Genomic DNA, 10,246 nt, shown 5'->3' with positions numbered 1-10,246 from the left:
CGAGATCTCTTACACACGTTTTCTGTCACTCGACATCCCCACCCATTATCACGCGATGTATGCCATTACTTCCGTCGTTTTGCCAAGTATATATTTTTATATACGCGAGTTTTACAGATATATGTGTATAAAAAATTGTACATATGTAGAGGAGAAACGAATTATTTACTCAATATTACGTTGTCAAGCTTTTTATTACAATTATATGACAAAATAAAATTTTGTCATATAATATACATATTTGATTAAAATGGAAAATTAATTTAAGTGGCAATATGTACTGTGTATTATTACAATTATTATCATCTTTAACATAGTACAGAATTAATATTATATATTTCACTTCTCTTATATTCAGTATTTATAAAAATCGTGGAAATATATATTATATTTTGTATAGGAAATTTGTCTCACAAATACATATTTTTTATAAAATGAAAAAATCGATAATCTTTAAAATTATATTATACATAAATGCAGTGTACGTGATTTTGTGTGAAAATTGTAATGAAAGATCATTTCTTTCCTTATTAAGCGATGCTGATAATAATAGTAATATAACGATTATTCTCGTTTGCGTCAATGATAAAGAATTGATCACTGAAGTTTTGTTCATCAAACGTATATATTTTGATTAAAAAAAAACGATAAATCGCTATTTAGATCAGTGTGTATATATAGATATTTCAGATAATGTAGAGTTATCTATTACAACTAGATTAATCTAATTGTAAAATAGTGCATGTTGTTTTTAATCGTTTTCTAAATATATCTAGTACGTTTTGTTGTAATTTAATTTAATTATTTGTCGAGATATTACGATTTTTTATTCTATTATCTGATGTGGAATGACTATATTACATGTTACATAACGGTATAGGCAAAACTAAAATTAAATAAGCAATTAATAATTTATGACTAATAATATCGCTAATTTTAATTAATAAAACGTAAGGTAGAAATATGAGAAAATTATTATGTATAATTAAATAATAATAATTTTTTAAAATAATAATTTTAAATAATAATTTTAAATTATAATTTTAAATAATCTAATGCATCCATTTGTTTCCTCATGCGATGATTCGCTAACATCCATGTTTGTGGTATGACAACGGATCGCTACGGGGTTGTCATATATCGGGTGGATAATATATAAAGGGGCGCGCGCGTAATGTTCTCTCTCTCTCTCTTCATAGTGTAGCACATGTACGAGCGCAGAGTTAAACCACCATCACTACTCGCGTACCCTTCCACTATTCTCCTTCTCCCTCTCGTGCGACTACTGCTATTCTTCTTTCCTTATCTTTAGTGTGAAGACCGTATATGCTATGGCTGCTGCACACGGATGATACGAGCGTGGAGGCCAGTTTGGTTGGTTAACTATACGCGTGTATAAGTGGTGAGCCACTTCCTGATGGCGCAATGGCCCGCTTCCTCTCCCTCTTCGCCTATCTTTGTTCTTCACGTGGATTACATCGTCTTCGTTCTCCTCTCTCTCTCTCTCTTTTCACGCACGTCGTCTCTTCGAGCTTCTCACTCTGTCACACTTTCTCTCTCTGCTCACCCATTTTTCTTTTGCTTGTTATTAACGTATAATATAAAATACATTAAAATTCACACGAAATCTCATTAATAATAAAATGAAATTGCAGATTAGAATCAGAGATATAAAATTTAACAAAGTTGCGTTGAAATGAGCATAGTCAAGTTTGGAAAAGGCAATATATATTCTATATCTAACAATAAGAATTTTCTCATTTATTAATTATGCGAGAGAAGAACGAGGGTGTCTCGAAGAGATACTCTCTAACAATCTAGGCTACCGTATAATCTCTTGCCCTCCTCCCTCCTCCCTGCCTGTACAAAGGAAAAATGAGAGTACCTTGTCTGACAATGAGTATCTCGCGTATCGATGAGAAACGCGGGAAAGAGAGAGGATCTTATCATTTGTCAGGATTTTCCCATACCTTTTCCTTTGTTGCTGCGGCACACATTACTTCTCGCAATCAACATCGAGCGTATTAAAAGCAATGTTAATTTTTAATCAATCGTATTCAAAATATCCGTAGAAAACCGATGACATATCATAATCTAAAGAACGTGTAAAAATATCGATTAACTTTTCGTCTCTTTTAATTCTCTTTTTATCTCGTAACGCATGATTTAAATCTTTGCTTACTCGAGATAATTGTGAGATTTACCGTCAATTATAAAGATTTATGATCTCAAAGCTACCTATTACAGGTATATCAGCTTCGTTCTTCTACGGCTTTCACAGAATTTCCCACGTAGATATGTATACGCTAGCATGAGAACGATCCTCTCGCAATGACGACAGACGCTAAGAGTAATTAACAATAAGTATAGGGATGAATTGTATCCGTGTGCCTTTTAATGAAAAGGAAAAAGGAAATTTATGAGTTTCCCATGTATTTTATTGCCACACATTTTCATGCAATGGTAAATAAATCTCACAACTGATTACACAATTTAATTTTTAATTAATGTTTTACTATAATCTCAATATAAGAAAAAATAGAGAAAACTCGTGATACTTCTGGCAATAATTATTTTGTAATAAAGCTTACTTAATTAAAGAATCGTGTTTCTTGCAACATACGATATTGTACGTTAAATGCAAGTCTCTTTTCGGTTTTATAGACACCGGACGTTTCACTCATCACTAAATTTTTAAATTTTTTGAGCACTACTTTTATGTGAACAGTTGTATGAGCGTTTTTTACATTTGAATGATAACGTCTTTTAATGTTTCCATCCCAGCAATATTATGCGGGATATTACGCGACCATTGCATGTAAACTATCCGTCAGCTATCCAAAGCTATCTAAGTTGACAGACAGCCATATGTATATGAGGAAAAAAAACATACCTAGCAATCTCACATTAAGAATTTCTGCCATTACGATTTTTAAGATTAATTGCATAAATCAAACATTTTTATTATTATAATATAAGAGAAAGAAAAAGGAAAGAAACTTAGAGAATAAAAATATATTAGAGATAGAGATGAACGACGTGTAAATTAGCTCTTTGTTAATCGACGTCAACTATCATTTAACCAAGAGATAGCAAAAAAATAGGGAGAAAAAATTGTGCGAAATCGCGTATAAATGTGACAACCAACCGATAATTATCAACGATAGTCAATCGAAAACTGTTAAAGATTGCTCAATCTCTGCGCTGTATATACCACTACCATAGGCCAGTGCGATCAAGCGAGCGAGCGAGCACGTGAATGGGAACGGGTGGAGCGGTTACAAGGAAAAAATATGAATGAAGTTGTGCGGTAGTGACAGTCGCGTACGCGATTTACGTTCGGCGCGCATGCGTCCCCGATCCGTAATGTACATACATACATGCATACGTAGCACGTGTATCGTTTCATGCCATTCAGCGTGAGTAGCACAACCGATGAGGTGCTATTGAAAACAGCCAGCCTTACGTTCTCGCGTACTTTGAAAAATTTGCTGTGCGCTAATGTTCTCTTAGAAAATATAATGGCCAAAATAAAAAGTAATAAGCATAGTTGATATTAGAATAATATTTATATTAATTTATAATATTATAATTGAATTGTGAATGAAATTGATTTAATATGTTGCATTGTTAATTGAACAAATTGTTAGGTTACTGATATATGGGATTATTAATTCTAAATTAAAAATTACAGAGAAAAAAGATTGAATTTGCAGAATCATATAACGATAAAAATTCCATACATCAGCGTACAGCGCGAATTTTTCAAACTACGCGCGAATATTCGTCCGTGCTAAGCATCTTGTCTATAATTTATTATTATCATTAGTTGGTAAAATAGAGATAGATGAATTAAAATTATCATCAGATGGTGTCCTGCTATTGTTAGCATATAATTTATGTATATATTTAATTTTAGTCTCGGAAAGAAAGATTTTAATTATTATACTTTAAGTTACTAAAACCAACTTGCTTACAAAATTATATATATTTATTTTGAAAAATATCCAATCCTTTTGTCGTGAAAATAAAGCGTTGTATGGGATATACACATATCATAACCACGCGCATTATACGTAAGCGCCTGTTGTTCTAGTATATATGATGATGGTGATTCGTACATGCATACTGAGTATATTGACTTACAGAAATTAATACGCAATATTACTAGTACTTGCTGTAATTTATTGTTTTCGTCGTCTAACCATCTTTACTTCCATCTTTTTTCATTTGGGTATGTAAATATTCGCTATTATAGTTAATTCTCTCAACAGTTGTTACACGATTTTAACCTGTACATATGTGAGAGAGATTCTGTTTCTTTTAATAATATGAAAAACTGATAATTCTTGTGTTTGCATATATGTTTGTGTTTTTATATTTATTAATTTATTTACATTACATGTTACATTTGTAACTTGTATAATTCCTAAAAAAAAGTTTTATGGTTGAAAGAACTTATGCTCTTTCTCTCTAAAATATATATGCTTTCATATATGCATAGAAAGATTAAAATACAAATTCAGATGTAATATGTTAAATAATATAAACAATAAAGCATTTAATTTGTATAAGGAGTATAAAGATCACTACCTACATTGCTAACTAATTGCTAATAATTTTGATTTTTCTTGTTATATTTATAGTATATTTGTATTAATCAATTTACAAATCATCAAAAAAAAAATTATTTTTCTAATATGAATTGTAGCATTTCTCTCTTACGTTACATTCTAAACTAAAATTCATATAGTATTATTGACAAGTTATTAAATTTTTTTATTTGATTAACAATATTATAATTGTGATAATAAATGTATAACAGTTACATGAAAATTATATAGATTAATCTCCATATATTTCAAATACAACGGCAGATAAAAATGTCTGAACAGTTTCTGGGCTGTACTGTTTCTGTGAAATGTATTGATGATCTTATTTATCAAGGCAAAATTATTGATCTAAATAAAAATAGCCTGACTCTGGCAAAAGCATTTTGCAATGGCATACCGCATACTTCATCCATTGTTAACCTAAGGTAAGTTTGCGTGTTGTATGTGTGTTAATATATTTATAATATATGTATAATGACAGAGAAAATAATAATAAATCAATAAATCTGTATATATGTATATATGCAATTGAATTTGAATCTTTATAGATTGCAATAATATATTAGTTAACACAAATATTTATATTAAATATAATTATTTTTATTCTTGCAGTGTAAAGGATATACAAAAGCTCGAGATTATATCGACAGAAGAATCAGGAACTAATGTGAATGATATGCAATTACAGAGTAAGGTAATTGTGAAGAGGCCAATTGCGAAAAGGGCTGGGCGATCTATTTCAGAATGTGTTCCTGTACTGCAAGCGACAAGTTGTCCACCACAAGTAAATTTAAAAAAACCTGTTGAGCCTAACCAGCAGCAAATGGAGCAAACTCCAAATGGGAAGATTGCTCCAGGTACATTGATGTATAATTTATGTATTTATGTATGCACATCTAAGTGTGATTATATCAACATAACATTTTTTAAATTTTGCAGTCGAAAATATATATAATTTTGCTTCTAACAATAAATCTATTTCCAAAAGATTAACTCATAAGCAAAGAGCGCTGGAAAGAGACGAGCATACTTTTGGTACCCCAATTGATCAATCTTTACAGCAAGACTTTGATTTTGAAAAGAACTTAGCATTGTTCAATAAAGAGGTTGGAATTTATTTTACTATTTAAAGATTATTTGATTTATTTTATAATATATCTGAGAGAGAATTTGAAATATGTAATATTGCTTGTGATTATCTTACTGTAATTATGATTTATCATACAGGCTGTATGGCAAGAAATAAACTCTTTAAAACCAGATATTGTTAGACAGTCAGAAAGCAACCGGGGTACTACAGCTATCTATCGACCCGATGAGAACATTCTCGTATCCGAACCTACAGTGCTCAGACAGATTGTGGTGCCTTGCCCTAATGAAAAGGAATATGTTACAGATAACGGTTTAGTAATTCCTAGCATCACTCTTAATCTTCATCGACAGTTGATAGGTGCAGCAGATAGACTGGGAATAAGTTGGGAACGTAGGGTTTGTATCGATATTTTTAATTATTTTTTTTCATATAATTGAATATATAACTAGAAAAATTCTATAAAAATGAAACAAATTTACTTTTGTAACACTATATATCTAAATAAATATATATTGATAGGACGTTACTTTGATTTACTTTGATAAAAAAGTTATTACAATATAAAGTGGAGATTTTTAAGTGACTGATATCATATTCGCTTACACCTGTTCATACACGCACATATATATATATATATATATATATATATATATATATATATATATATAGCTTTTTTTTAATTATATCTTTATTAAATATTTCAATCAATGTTCTCTTCGATAGGTTGAACTTCTCGGTCGTGCCGGTGCTGATCTTATTCTCCAATTATTGGGTGGAAGTCATCGACTAAATCCGAACAACGCACATCAGTGGCCAACTGTGGTCGCGTTGTGCGGACCACATCGTTCTGGCGCCGCAGGTATCAACTGCGCTCGACAATTGTCTAGTCACGGTGTCAAAACGATCGTGTTCGTGGAAAACGCGGAGGACGTGTTTCTTTTGCAGGAGCTGTCATTGTACAGATTAACAGAGAACAAAGTAGAGACTAAAGTAAAGAATCTGCCATCGCTGGTAGATCTGATACTCGTGGCACTCTGCGACGAGGATTCACCGAAGGTAATCACACCGATAGCCAGGTGGGCAAATAGCAACCGCGCACCCGTACTCGCTATCGAACCACCGGCGACAGGTACACCCGGTATTCTTAGTAAATTCAGTCTATTGGGTGCTCTACCATTGTCGCACAGTGTTGATAATGGTAGATTGTATCTGTGCAATCTCGCATTGCCAAATAAGGTATATTCCGATGTCGGCATCACGTATAAATCGCCATTTGGACCTAAGTTCGTGATTCCTCTACATTCCAATAGCTCTTAGCAAATTCTTAGATATCACATTGTGTCTTTTTGAATGAATGTTTCATTTTACCATTTGGGCGATTTGTAAACTTTGTATACAGAGAAATATTTTACTTCCGGGGCCCAGTGAGTTGTAATTAAAGAATATATATATAGTTTGGCATTTGATATATAAACTTTTAGATAAACTTTTAGAGCATAGTGGATTATAATACTTTTTGCATTAATTGTACAATATCCGCGAATTGGCTGTAGCATATATACATAATGCATACTATTACCAATATTATATAACTCAAAGAAATTATAATTTGAATTCTTTAATTAATTATATATAATAGATAAAAAAATAGAAATTTTGTCTGTGAAGCTGTGAAAAAATAATGTGTTTTATTAGTATCACAAGCATCTATGATAGAATTACTATTATATTATATTTGAATTACTATTCAAATACATAACACATCAAATTAGGGATATATAAATTACTTCTTTATGGATATATAATACCATGTAACAGGACATAGTTACATTATTAGTATATATAAAATTTGATACAATTGAATGAAAAATCTTTGCCCACTGTGTATCTATAGTTTATGTTAATAAATTAAAGTGAAATGGAGAGAGAAAGAAAGAGTGGACGATATGTGAGAAATTAAATTATGATAAATTTTCATGATTATGGAGAAAATTGTTTTCATTTTTTTCAATTGATAAATTTAATTAAAGAGAAGCCTGTAAACTTATTAATGACACTTGAGGTATCTCCTTGTATGACATTGAAAATTTACTGTGAAAAATTTATAATAAAAAAAAGAAAAAATTAAATACGGATGGCTTTCGTATGCACAAACAAAAAAAAAAAAATCTATATATTTTTAATAATTTATAACGTACTATTTATGTAATTGTTAAAAATATTCGTGACGCTTAATTGGCGCATTCATTTTGCATGTGATCATCTGATAAATTGACAGATGTTTTATATTTGCACATCTACTCTTTATTATTGTTCGGTAAGTTCTTGTTTATACATATATACTAAATATTATTTCAATTCTCATCATTTATATTTTTATTATAATAGCAATATAGATTATAGTATCGAAATTATTATAACACACGCAAAAAAATATCTCGAGCGTTGTGTAAACTACTTATATATACATACTGAAACTTGATTGTGTTCCTTTTGTATTTTTTAAAACAGTTTATAATGAAACATAGATGTGCTTTCTATCGACAGTCACATATGTATGTAATACATAATTGTAAATCTACGCAATACAATAGTTTCTTGAACATACAATCTTAAATGAAATTGATAGTAAATTATTTCGCACAATTTTTGTCCATTCCTAATTGGACTAAGTACTATAAAACACATTAAAGCATTTCTTAGATTTATTTGAATGATTTATTTCAAAGTATATGTTTATATAAGATATATTTAACAATGAATATTAAATAAGTAATAATTATTAACGCATTTGATAATTGAACTCTTAAAATAGAAATTATATATGAATCAACTAAAACGCATAGTCGTTGTTTCATAAAAGTCTAAGCTCATATTTCATTTGAATATATCATATATATTTACGAAGTAAATATCTAATTCAACAATTCATAAATCATGTTACGTTTTATAATTTGCCTCAGATGTAATCAAAACGAATAGAATACATAAATAATTTCTCATGAAACATTATTTTTGTTTTTTAGTAATCGAAAATAAAAAGTATAATTACAATCATGTTGAACGAATAAATTTCGCGACAAAAGAATAAATAATTAAAAAAATATTAAAATATAGATATAAATTATTTTCTGTAATTTTAATGACATTAACCAAATAACATTATTTGTAATTATATATATAAACGTTATAGCCTATGGAAATCTGCAACGTCGTCACATGTTAAAAATACATAATTTTATCACTATGATATAAAAAACTGCAATTGGACAAGTAATTAAGTAATGATGATCTGAAAGAATATTTAATTATTGTCAATCTTTTTTCTTTTTTTTTTTGTAAATGCAGATCGAATCTTTGACTTATTATAAAGATATCTTGTTACTAAACTCATTTATATAACTGTCCAAATTGAACTAGCATGTATGTGGATTGCGCGCACGCTATTTCGTTATTACGAATATAATTTACTTGATCAATATAGAACACGAGGAACTGTATACTCTATTCATCTATCTTTCAATTAAAAACTTATATTATCCATATAATATATTTGAATTTGAAGTTTTCGAATAATTCTTCCTATAAGTTTTCTATAAATATATATCTCTCACATACACATACATCTATATCATGTTGGTATATATCCCAAAAATGACTCCCCTTTAAAAATATTATAAGTTACTCTCTTTGCGCAATACTATATATTTTATTGACAATTATTGCACAAATATTCTAGAATGTATTCATAACAATATGACAATTTGATTTTAATTCAAATTATAGGCACGTGAAATTTTTCCATTTTCTCGCCTAATTTACCAGTTATTAATTGTATTATAATTGATAGATAAATATCACGTTGTGTATTTAAGATACTGAAAATTCGTTGACTAAATTTATAGATTCCATTTTTTAAATCTTTTAAATCTTCTGAATTTCTAATGATTCTTCTATACAATCGTAGAGACGCAATGATATTAAGTAAATATATATACAACTTCCACATTTATTATTTTTAATGATGTAATACTAAAATATTATGTTAAATCTACTTTGTTTTATAGCATTCGATTATTTTTGACTAAAATATGATATTCGTGATTTAAATGAAGAGCAGATTTAAATCATTAAAATATAGTCAGCCTCTCTCTCAAACATATTTTGTAATTAGTTCCAAATAGAGTTCAAATATATGCATAATTAAACATATATATGTTAAAGATGTGATAGATATTGGAATACAAATAATTAAATTTCACTAATGCTTAAATTAATTGTATCAGTATAAAAAAGATCAAATAAAAAATTCTTGTGAATCAATATGTGTGTGAGTAATTATGAAAATTTATGCACATATTTATATAAAATGAGCTATGGACGGGCAGAAGATAGTACAATATTACGTAAAAAATATCCTAATTATGTTTTAAAAATTCAATGAAAAATACAGACATTGCGTATTTGATTATACACTGGCAGCAAGTAAATTTTTTAGAATGATTGATAAGTATGTATACAACTATCTCCCTCTAGTTAT

General features: G+C 29.1%; 1 protein-coding gene across 4 annotated transcripts; it reads left to right on the top strand.

Annotated features, from left to right (window-relative positions):
• The first annotated feature begins 3,913 nt into the window (after nt 1-3,913).
• LOC126855751 (enhancer of mRNA-decapping protein 3) lies at nt 3,914-9,013 on the top strand. Of its 4 annotated transcripts, none has more exons than XM_050603638.1 (7): nt 3,920-4,076; nt 4,149-4,234; nt 4,845-5,038; nt 5,226-5,470; nt 5,553-5,719; nt 5,841-6,101; nt 6,430-9,013. In XM_050603638.1, exons 3-7 carry the CDS (start codon nt 4,884-4,886, stop codon nt 7,021-7,023), a joined length of 1,422 nt encoding a protein of 473 aa, XP_050459595.1. In that variant the 5' UTR covers nt 3,920-4,076; nt 4,149-4,234; nt 4,845-4,883; the 3' UTR covers nt 7,024-9,013. The 4 variants fall into 4 exon arrangements, with proteins under 4 accessions (XP_050459594.1, XP_050459593.1, XP_050459595.1 ...); XM_050603639.1 differs by having other exon boundaries at nt 3,921-4,076; nt 4,878-5,038; XM_050603637.1 differs by having other exon boundaries at nt 3,914-4,234; nt 4,878-5,038.
• The last annotated feature ends 1,233 nt before the right edge of the window (nt 9,014-10,246 follow it).

Source organism: Cataglyphis hispanica, chromosome 17 (genome assembly GCF_021464435.1).
Source record: "Cataglyphis hispanica isolate Lineage 1 chromosome 17, ULB_Chis1_1.0, whole genome shotgun sequence".
NCBI classification, from domain to species: domain Eukaryota; kingdom Metazoa; phylum Arthropoda; class Insecta; order Hymenoptera; family Formicidae; genus Cataglyphis; species Cataglyphis hispanica.
The sequence above is the reverse complement of the archived record's forward strand: the minus strand, read 5'-3'. Positions and strand labels throughout refer to the sequence as shown.

Excerpts from the sequence above, each read along its gene's own strand:
- LOC126855751 (XM_050603637.1), top strand. The coding sequence starts at position 4,884 with ATGTCTGAACAGTTTCTGGGCTGTACTGTTTCTGTGAAATGTATTGAT. Across the intron at positions 5,039-5,225 it reads TCATCCATTGTTAACCTAAG|TGTAAAGGATATACAAAAGC; the intron begins GTAAGTTTGCGT and ends TTATTCTTGCAG. Across the intron at positions 5,471-5,552 it reads AAATGGGAAGATTGCTCCAG|TCGAAAATATATATAATTTT; the intron begins GTACATTGATGT and ends TAAATTTTGCAG.